We start from the raw sequence: 11,064 nt of genomic DNA, 5'->3' as shown, positions 1-11,064 counted from the left end.
CCCAAGTATGGTAAATGAATCTAACATCAATAATGTCCATTTTTACATAATTTTTCTTTTGTTGCTGTTAGTAACATGTAATTACTAATTCACTGTGCATAACTAAAGTTAACAGATGCATAGTTTAAATTATGAAATGGATGTTGAAATTAACATTAATGCATGCCCTAAAGTCTGAAGAAATCATATAAAAGTACAGTATGTCTCGAAAGGTCAGCATGAAACAGCATTCACAACACATAATACTTATGTAATATCACATATGCCTGAATAAAAAAGGATATTTGTGAATAAATACAAAGATTTTGCTTTGAGATAAAGAGATGTTAGGGTTTACATCCCGGTCGAGCCCCCAATTATGGTATTTTTGGCTGACAGCAGCATGCATAGTTTAATTTTAAAATGTATATTGAAATGAACATTAATAAATGCGCTAGAAGGATTAAATAAAACCTCATTGTAAAATGACATTAGAGCATTTCATTTGATGTCCTGCATCAGATATTTAGTTTCATTATATATTTAATGTGACTCTGTAATGAAGAATAAATACATTGTAAATCAAGACATCTTTATACAGTTCTGTTAAGGTGCGTTGCACGCCATTTCAGATGGAAACGAACAACAACAGTACATTTAAAAAGGCTGAAAATACAAGGTCATTCAGGTACATGGTACCAAGACGTATTTAAAAAGCAGTACATGACATCAGAAATGTTGCATCATTTCTATTAAAAAAAGAAAATGCTGTGCTTATTTATATGAAAGTGTTTCTGCCATGGGAACAAATGACATTAAAAAAGGTGAATTTTATTGTTCTTTCTTTCTTATTCTTTCTATCTATCTATCTATCTATCTATCTATCTATCTATCTATCTATCTATCTATCTATCTATCTATCCATCTATCTATCTATCTATCTATCTATCTATCTATCTATCTATCTATCTATCTACCCATTCTTCTACCCATCCATCCATCCATCCATCCATCTATCTATCTATCTATCTATCTATCTATCTATCTATCTATCTATCTATCTATCTATCTATCTATCTATCTATCTATCTATCTATCTATCTATCTATCTATCTATCTATCTATCTATCTATCTATCTATCTATCTATCTATCTATCTATGGAAATAAACTCTGAATAACAAGCAAGTCAAATATAAATTAAATGTGCTATATAAATAGTATTTCTATTTTATTGTTTACATCTTTTTTATATCTTATTGTTTACAATCTGTTTTTTTAATCTCGAAATTACAAGAAAATAGTGAATTACAAGAAAACAGTGCAGTTACTGTCAAATAAATGTTTGTTTGTTTGTTTGTTTTTGTTTGTATTGTATTTTGTTTACATTTTTTTACATTTCATTACATTAAATTTTAATTAATTTCATTTTGTCTATTGATCCCATAGCAGAAAAAAAGCTTCCATATGTTTCAGCCCAGAACGATATTGAATACATTGTACATCATTAAAGAATTAAATTAATTCATTTCTCTCTGAAAGTGTTACTCCGAACCCTGTAGAAAAGACATTATTCAAGGCAGTAAAGTGTTGGCAGAATTTTTAGTAGCCTGCTATGTTGATGATAAAAACTCTTTGTGATTAAAAAAAGGTTTATAAACAGTGTTGCTTCGTATTTTTTTGCGCTCAGTACTTTTTACCACCTCCAGTCCTAAATGCATTAAAGCCAGTTTAGCCTTTCTTGATCCATTTCCATTAGAGCACATCTCTCTTTTTTTTTTTTTTGCTGGAAATTCAACCTCAGTGTTTTTAAAAGCTGACACTTTTTCTTGTCTTTCCAAAAAACAGTGGGATAAAGCAGTCTTCAGGCTGGGGTTTGGACCCAGTTGGCTGACGTTACCCTGACAGGAGCACAAACACACACATCCAGACCAGAAACAGCGGGATGCTTCGTGCTTCTCTCGCGCCAGAATCCATCCCATCAAAGGCTTTGGTTTGTGGGTGATGATATCTGTGATTGTTGGTATTTTCCGGTGTCACTGCAAGAGAAAAGAGCCAAAATGAAAGCAATTCCACTGTATATAAACTAGCCAGAGGGCTCTATTGAAGGCATGTGTTTTCAGGATGATGAGGAATGATGATAACAGATCAAAACATTTGAACATCACTATCAAGTTCCTACTTCTGAGTCATATCTACTGCTGTCTTGAGAACAGCACACTGCTAATATTGCTAATAGAGAATATAGACACACAGCCTAAAGTCGCTATGAAATCAAAATGTACTCTTCTTATTTTTTATTTATTTTTTTTATTAGAACCTACAAAAAGGTAAACAGGTCAGAGTACATACAAAAGGAACACATGTGTATATATATATATATATATATATATATATATATATATATATATATATATATATATATATATATGTTAAAAAATGAGTCAGTGATAAGGAGGGACAACAATCCTAGTGATAAAATGATAATGACAGTAAATGAGCAAGAAGGGACAACAGTAATAATCATTAACAAAAACCACTACAATAATAATAATAAATCACAAGTACTACACCAACTACTACTACTACTACAGAGAGTTTCTAATGTTACAACTATTACTACTGCTACTACAGCCACAACCACTACTAATACTACAACAATATCTACTACTACTGATACTATTACAACGATTACTACCACTGATACTACTACTACTACTATTGATACTACAACAGCAATGACTGCTACTACAACATCTACATCAACAACATCTACTACTTCTGATACTACTACACCAACGACATCTACTACAGATACTACAACTACTACTTCAAAAAAGAAAAAAAAACTACAACTCTTCCTATTTGTATGTGTACATAATAGTGCTTGTTATAAACAATGTATCTGTTCACTTCATTATTTGATTAAAAATTACTTTAAACTTTTTTCAAATACTATAACTGTCCCTCCCCTCAAAACAGCTTTTCTCCACTTCTGGTCACATGGAATGCATTTAGGGTGGAGCTATTAGATATTTAGAGTGGAGATGTCAGTTATTTGGGGCGAGGCTAACAGGACATGTCTTGTTTCTGAATTCATCCATTCATACCTTCATTTTGTTAGCAACACCAGTCATACAACAATTCAATCAGTTCCCAAAGAACAGAATCATGCACAGCTCTATTTTTTTTCTCATTGCATGACTGTTTCAAGTTAATGTAAGTCACAATGGTGGAATAAAGGACAATCTTAATTTCCATTTCATATTTTAAAAGGCATAAAATATGCTTTTATGATAAAAGATGACTAAATTCTCCATCATGTGATGTAGGAGCAAGAATGGATATAATAGACTGATGCAAATCTTTTGAAAAACAAAAAGAAAAAGAAACCGCTTTGTGTTTTCAGGTATATTCAAACCAAAATCATCATTTTGTACGTGATTCTTGTGACGAAATGTACTTGTTGACTATTTTGTTATTTAAACAAATCTGTGTTTGCAACAATAACAACAACAACTACATCAGCAACAACATCAACAACACCAACATCATCATCATCAAAATACCAACAACGACATAACAACATCATCATCATCATTAACAGCAACAACATCAACAACATCACCATCAAAAACAACATCAGCAACATCATCATCAACAACAACGTCATCATCGTCAACAACAACGTCATCATCGTCAACAACAACGTCATCATCATCAACAACAACGTCATCATTGTCAACAACAACGTCATCATCATCAACAACAACGTCATCATCGTCAACAACAACGTCATCATCATCAACAACAACGTCATCATCATCAACAACAACGTCATCATCGTCAACAACAACGTCATCATCATCATCATCAACAACAACAACATCAACAACAAAAATGTCATCATCAACATCAACAGCATCATCATAAACAACAACGTCATCATCATCATCATCAACAACAACGTCATCATCATCATCATCAACAACAACGTCATCATCATCTTCATCAACAACAACAACATCATTAACAACAACACCAAAAACAACAACAACATCGTCATCGACAACATCAACAGCATCAATAACAACAACAACAACAACATCATCATCGACAACATCATCAACAGCATCATCATCAACAACAGCGTCATCATCATCAACAACATCAGCAACGTCGTCATCATCATCATCAACAACAACAACATCATTAACAACAACAACAACATCATTAACAACAACAACAACTTTATCATCAACAACATCATCAACAACAACAAAAAACATCATCATTATCAACATCATCATCAACAACAACATCAACAACGTCATTATCATCATTAACAACAACAAAAACAACAACGTCATCATCAATAACAACAACAACAACATCATCATCATCATCATCATCATTAACAGAAAATAATTTCAGTGTCTGAAACAGTTGGTTCAAGGATTCAATCTCTCCAAACTCCACCTTTCCAAGAACATGTGCTGCTGATTGGTCAGATGACCATGCTGTTCTCTGATTGGTCAGATGGCCCAATCTGTGATTGGACAAATGGGCATGCTTTTATTATTTATCTTTGATTTTTTTTTATCAGATGCTCTGCTCTGATTGGTCAGATGGCACAGTTAGTTGTGATTGGCTAGATTATCAAGCTCTTCTCTGAGGGTCAGTTGACCCAGACGGTTCAAATTGGCCAAATGGCCCTACTCTGCACCGATTGGTCAGATGGCCATGTAAGTTGGTACTGACTAAATGGTCATGCTCTTCTCTGATTGGCCAGATGTCACAGTCTATTGTGATTGGTCCACCACTTACAACACGTACTGGAAAGCAATTGCCCATTGTAAACACTGTGTAAACACCGGTATATGAAGAGCAATGATTGAATCAGTTTTACAGTATCAATTCAAGCTCAAGTGCAATAAAGTATATTTAATAATGTGTAACTACAGTGTTTGAGGGACAAGATGGACATTATTTGTGGACAGCCAATGAAGACCACAAATTGATCTTATGCAGATCAGTGACAAACCTACGTAGGATTGTGTGGGGACCAATAATAAGTTACTGATAACACGATTCAAGTGGTTCAGAATCACATCTTTATTTTGAAAGACAATACACTCTTGGAAGTAAATGTGCAAAGCTTTCATAAGGGCCGCACCTTTTTAAAAGTACACATTTATACCTAAAAGTTCCTATACTAGTGCCTAAAGTGCACTTTTTGAAAATGGTACTACCTAAACGACAGCTTCTATAACTTTATTTCTGAGCACTCTGATGAAGAAAACAACATTCTTAACGCATCCAAATACTGCATCTTACTATTGTAAATTGCAAGCTAAAAGCATAAAAAAAAGATGTACAGTTTTTAACATATATCCAAATGGATGCACATTTCAGATGCTTTCACGAAAATCACAAAGTGCGCAATGCATAGTTTCCCATTGTTCCTGCCAGAGGAGCTTCACGAGGAGCCAAAAAACTACAAGCGTTCCTCAGCAGGATCCAGCAGAAGAGCACTGAAACCTTTCCAACCATTTTGTTTGTACATTGCACACATTTCTTACACTGACGAATCATTCTCGACAAGGACAGCTCACATTTCTTGCCACCGGAATGGCTTTGGTAATATTTATCTACCTCCGAAATGTTTGAATTCAGTTGTAAAAGTGTAATCCATTAACTGAGTTTTTCGTTGTACCTCACAGCATTAGAGGAACAATCGTTAGAAGCCAATAGAAAAGGAAAAACAACCAGAAAAGAGAAATAGTATAGATTTATAGAAAAGAGTATAGATTTTTGATTAATGGTAGCATCGTTGCTCATAGAATTCTACCCATAACAGTCACACTGTCCTAACAACACACAATGTGACAAGATTCCAGCAACAAGTAATTTGTCTGTCTGCACCAAAAGTGATTCAAAATGACAGAAACATTTAAATACCAGCCACTGCACTCTCAATGAAGCAGAAAAGGTTTTAATGTAATTAATACATATTAAACCTCATCAAACATTATTAAAGGCTACTGAGTGACTAATGTTGGTTTGCAATTCAAATAATCTGCTACTCTGCTAATAAGGTCAAGAATCTTGGTGTGACTCTGGAGTCAGATCTCAGTTTCAATAGTCATATCAAAGCAGTTAGTAAATCAGCATACTATCATCTTATAAACATTGCAAGAATTAGATGCTTTGTTTCCAGTGAAGACTTAGAGAAACATGTTCATGCTTTTATCAGCAGCAGGGTGGATTACTGTAATGGCCTCCTCACTGGCCTTCCCAAAAAGACAGTCAGACAGTTGCAGCTCATCCAGAATGCTGCAGCCAGGATTCTGACCAGAACCAGGAAATCAGAGCACATCACACCTGTCCTCAGGTCTTTACACTGGCTCCCAGTTACATTCAGATAAGATTTTAAAGTATTATTACTGGTCTATAAATCACTAACTGGCCTAGGACCTCAATACATTACAGATATGCTCACTGAATACAAACCTAACAGATCACTCAGATCTTTAGGATCAAATAAACTAGAAATTCCAAGAGTTCAGTGAAAGCAGGGTGAATCGACCTTCAGCTACTAACAGCGCCCCTCGTTGCTGGAACCAGCTTCCAGAAATGATCAGATGTGCTCCAATATTAGGCACATTCAAATCAAGACTGAAAACACATCTGTTTAGCTGTGCCTTTACTGAATGAGCACTGTGCTACGTCAGACAGATTGCACTATTATGTTTTTCTCTTCTTTTTAATTCTTTTATAACACATTTGATCTGCTTTTATGCTTATTTATTTTATTTTAATTATTTTTTATTTGTTTTTATTTCTCTAATACTTGTTTTTTTTTTTATTCCTGTTTATGTAAAGCACTTTGAATTGCCACTGTGTATGAAATGTGCTATATAAATAAGCTTGCCTTGCCTTGCCTTACTTGTTTTATTTTCAAGATCTGAGATGAAATATCTGCTGCTGCTTTCAGTAGTTTGGCAATAAATGTCACGTAAAATAGTATTTATACTCAAATTGGTATCATTTAACACTGAGTAAAGCACATAATCAGTACCTGAGGTGATCTTCGTCATGATAGTTTATGCTCTTGTTCACATCACGGATATAAAAATGGTTTCTAAAATAATTATAAAATTTCCGACTGTGGCGTCACAATCACGGACATTTAGGCCAAAACTGCTTTTTAACATTTGTTACATATTGAGTACCTTATTTTGACAATGCTGCTGCGTATTGTTCCTGTGTGTGTTGTATCCAGTGGTGTAAAAAGCACTGAAAAATCATACTTAAGTAAAAGTACCATTACTTGCCTAAAAATGTGGTGCAAGTAGAGTAAAAGTATCTGTTGTAAATATTACTCAAAGTATGAGTAAAAAGTAGCCACTTTTAAAAGTACTCAAGAGCAGTGAGTAGTGAGTATTACGCTGTAAAAAGCTGATGCATTTACATGTAATTTGTGGATGTGTGTAAACGTAAAATTCTGTAGTGCATTCAGTTATTGCCCAGCAGGCACACAACGTCATAAGACGTTAATATTAGGTTAGATTTAGGTTTTTGATGTCAGGTGACCAAAATTCAATGTCTAGCCAACGTCTAAGGACAATGTTATTTTGATGTCCAATAATGACGTCAAGGGCGACGCAGTGGCGCAGAAGGTAGTGCTGTTGCCTCACAGCAAGAAGGTCGCTGGTTCGAGCCTCGGCTGGGTCAGTTGGCATTTCTGTGTGGAGTTTGCATGTTCTCCCTGCGTTCGCGTGGATTTCCTCAGGGTGCTCTGGTTTCCCCCACTTACATACAACAATGACATACCATGGTTCACTGTAAAACTCAGACAGCTACGTCAGGCCAAGGACGTTGCTCATAGGAATGGGGATAGGGCCTTGTATAAGCAGGCCAAATATACACTGGAAAAGGAGATCAGAGTCGCAAAATGAAACTATTCTGAGAAACTAAGGAGTCAGTTCCCTTCCAGCAACTCAGCATCCATGTGGAAAAGCTTGAAAAACATCACAAACTACAAGACACCATCCCCCAGCACTGTAGACAATGAACGACTTGCAAACGACCTGAATGAGTTTTACTGCCGGTTTGAGAAAACCCCCCACACCCACTCTGAACTGCTCTTCACGCCACCATAACTATCATTAACTAAATCATTTTTCTACTGTTGATATGCTTTCTAAACATTCGTAGTTTAAAACATATGGCAATATGAGCATATTGTGCTGCATTTCTATGGAGATCTCAGTGAAGCTGGCATTTTTTGTTTTGTTTTTCTGCCATGTCTCAAAATACAGTTGAAGCAAGAATTATTAGCCCTCCAGCATGTTTTTGTCCCCTTTTTCTGTTTAATAAAAACAATTTCAGCACATTTCTGAACATAATAGTTTTAATTTATAACTTCTAATAACTGATTTATTTTATCTTTGTCATGATGACAGCGTAGACTATTTGACTAGATATTTTTCAAGATACTAGTATTTACCCTAAAGTGACATTTAAAGGCTCAGGTTAATTACTGTAGGTTAAAGTTAGTGTAATTAGGCAAGTCATTGTATAACAGTAGTTTGTTCTGTAGACAATCAGAAACAAATATTGCTTAAATGGGCTAATAATGTTGACCTTTTTAAATTAAAAACTGCTTTTATTCAAGCCAAAATAAAACAAATAAGACTTTCTCCAGAAGAAAAAATATTATAGGAAGTACTATGAAAATTTCCTTGCTCTGTTAAACTTGAATTGACAATTTGGGAAACAAAACATTTGGGAAATATTTAAAAAAGAAAAAGAAAATCTAATAATTTCGACTTCAACTCTATATAAAGCATACTATACAGTATATTCACAATATATGAAGCAAAGAGTGATCTGTGTGTTAGAGCGTCTGGTCTTTGCTTGGGTTAGCAAAAAAAAAAAAACACCAACATGCTTCCCTCAGAGGCATAAATCATGCTTGAGCTTTTGTCAAATAAATCCGTGTGGACTGAAATTAAGCAGCTATCGATTGGCTGCTGTGGCATCCCCAGACGGACGTTTTAAAGGGTCTAAATGTAGGATATTTTGGCAGAATGCTCAAGACATCGATCCTCGTGTGGCTTCAGAAGGATCTGGATGGGAAATGCAGCTTTTGATGTGACACGAAAGTGAAGGAATACATGCCAGTGGCGGTGGAGGTCTAAATCCTGCTCATTCTTCAAAAAAACACAGCCTTGAGAGAAACACACTGAACAAACACTGATGAAGAGTGTCATCTGTACACTATCACAGATCTACAAAACAGTACCTGAAGCACATACAGAAAGAAGGCTTTTTGAAAGCTGATGAAGGGATGTGATCAATTGTAACCTGACATGTCTGCTTTGTGTTTGTCACTTACAGCACATTTGCAGGTTAAAGGAAATTGACTCTGAAAAGCAGGAAAGGTTATGCTAATCTAATGTTTTATACGTGAACTAATCCAATACTATCAGAATTTCAGTAAATCAGTCGGGTAATGAATTGACTTAGGTTCCTGTCCAATTAAAGATGTTTACTGAATTCTCAAGCATCCTAACAATAAACACTGGTCAAAAAACGGTGTTGCTCCGTCTTTCTTTCTTTCAGTTTTTAATTTTGTAATATAACTTGTAATAAAACAGTCCAGCAAGGGAGGAGCAAACCATTACAAACAAAGAATAGGGGTGAAGTCAACAAATGTACACAACTAAACATATCAGCATGTGTAAATTGTACATGAATTTGAGCACTATTAATGATTTATATTAAATCAAACTGTGGCTGTTACAAAATCAAATGTTATGAATAATATAACATGCACAGTATAAACTGTAAAATTAAATATTTCATTAAAATGCCCTGTATTATTTGTTTGATCACTTTTGTGTAAACAATATATGTAATATAATATGATATAATATATTATAATATAACATAACATAATATATTAAATATAATATAATATAATATAATATAATATAATATAATATAATATAATATAATAAATATAATATAATATAATATAATATAATAAATATAATATAATATAATATAATATAATATAATATAATATAATATAATATAATATAATATAATATAATATAATATAATAAAAAACAATATAATATAATATAATATAATATAATATAATATAAAAGAACATAACATACTATAACATAACATAACATAACATAACATAACATAACATAACATAACAACATAATATAATAAATATAATATAATATAATATAATATAATATAATATAATATAATATAATATAATATAATATAATATAATATAATATAATATAATATAATATAATATAATATAATATAATATAATATAATATTTGCACCAAAATAAATTTAAATATAAATTATAATATCGAAAAGTATTAGAAACTACAGCAATTTTCAATATATTTCTATACATTTGTATGACATTTTTTTAATATTAGTCTTACGTTCATTAAATAAAGTAAATAAATAAATATTATATATAAATATATATAATATTAAATATCCAAATATGAACTAATACATATTATTTGTTTGATCACTTTTGTGTAAACAATATAATTAATATAATATAATATAATATAACATAACATAACATAACATAACATAACATAACATAACATAACATAACATAACATAACATAACATAACATAACATAACATAACATAACATAACATAACATAACATAACATAACATAACATAACATACCATAACATAACATAACATAACATAACATAACATAACATAACATAACATAACATAACATAACATAATAAAAATCGCTGGTTGGAGCCTTGGCTGGGTCAGCTGGCGTTTCTGTGTGGAGTTTGCATGTTCTCACCGCGTTCACGTGGGTTTTCTCCAGGTGCTCCGGTTTCCCCAATAAAGTCCAAAGACATGCGGTACAGGTGAATTGGTTAGGCTAAATTGTCCGTAGTGTATGAGTGTGAATGAGTGTGTTTGGATGTTTATAAATGAGTGTGTATGGAGTGTGTATGGATGTTTGGAGATGGAAGGGCATGTGCTGGATAAGTTGGTGGATC

At 33.0% G+C, this 11,064-nt stretch overlaps 1 protein-coding gene across 1 annotated transcript in view; it reads right to left on the bottom strand.

Annotated features, from left to right (window-relative positions):
• Nucleotides 1-504: 504 nt before the first annotated feature.
• The window catches only part of gpc5a (glypican 5a), a 351,674-nt gene continuing 341,114 nt past the window's right edge, over nucleotides 505-11,064 (bottom strand). The window contains exon 8 of the mRNA XM_056463250.1: nucleotides 505-2,017. Coding sequence (XP_056319225.1) covers nucleotides 1,875-2,017 — 143 coding nt within the window. The 3' untranslated portion in view covers nucleotides 505-1,874. The remainder of the gene's footprint in view (nucleotides 2,018-11,064) is intronic.

The sequence above is a fragment of the Danio aesculapii genome, chromosome 1, assembly GCF_903798145.1.
Source record: "Danio aesculapii chromosome 1, fDanAes4.1, whole genome shotgun sequence".
Taxonomy (NCBI): domain Eukaryota; kingdom Metazoa; phylum Chordata; class Actinopteri; order Cypriniformes; family Danionidae; genus Danio; species Danio aesculapii.
This window is presented reverse-complemented; position numbering and strand designations above follow the sequence as displayed.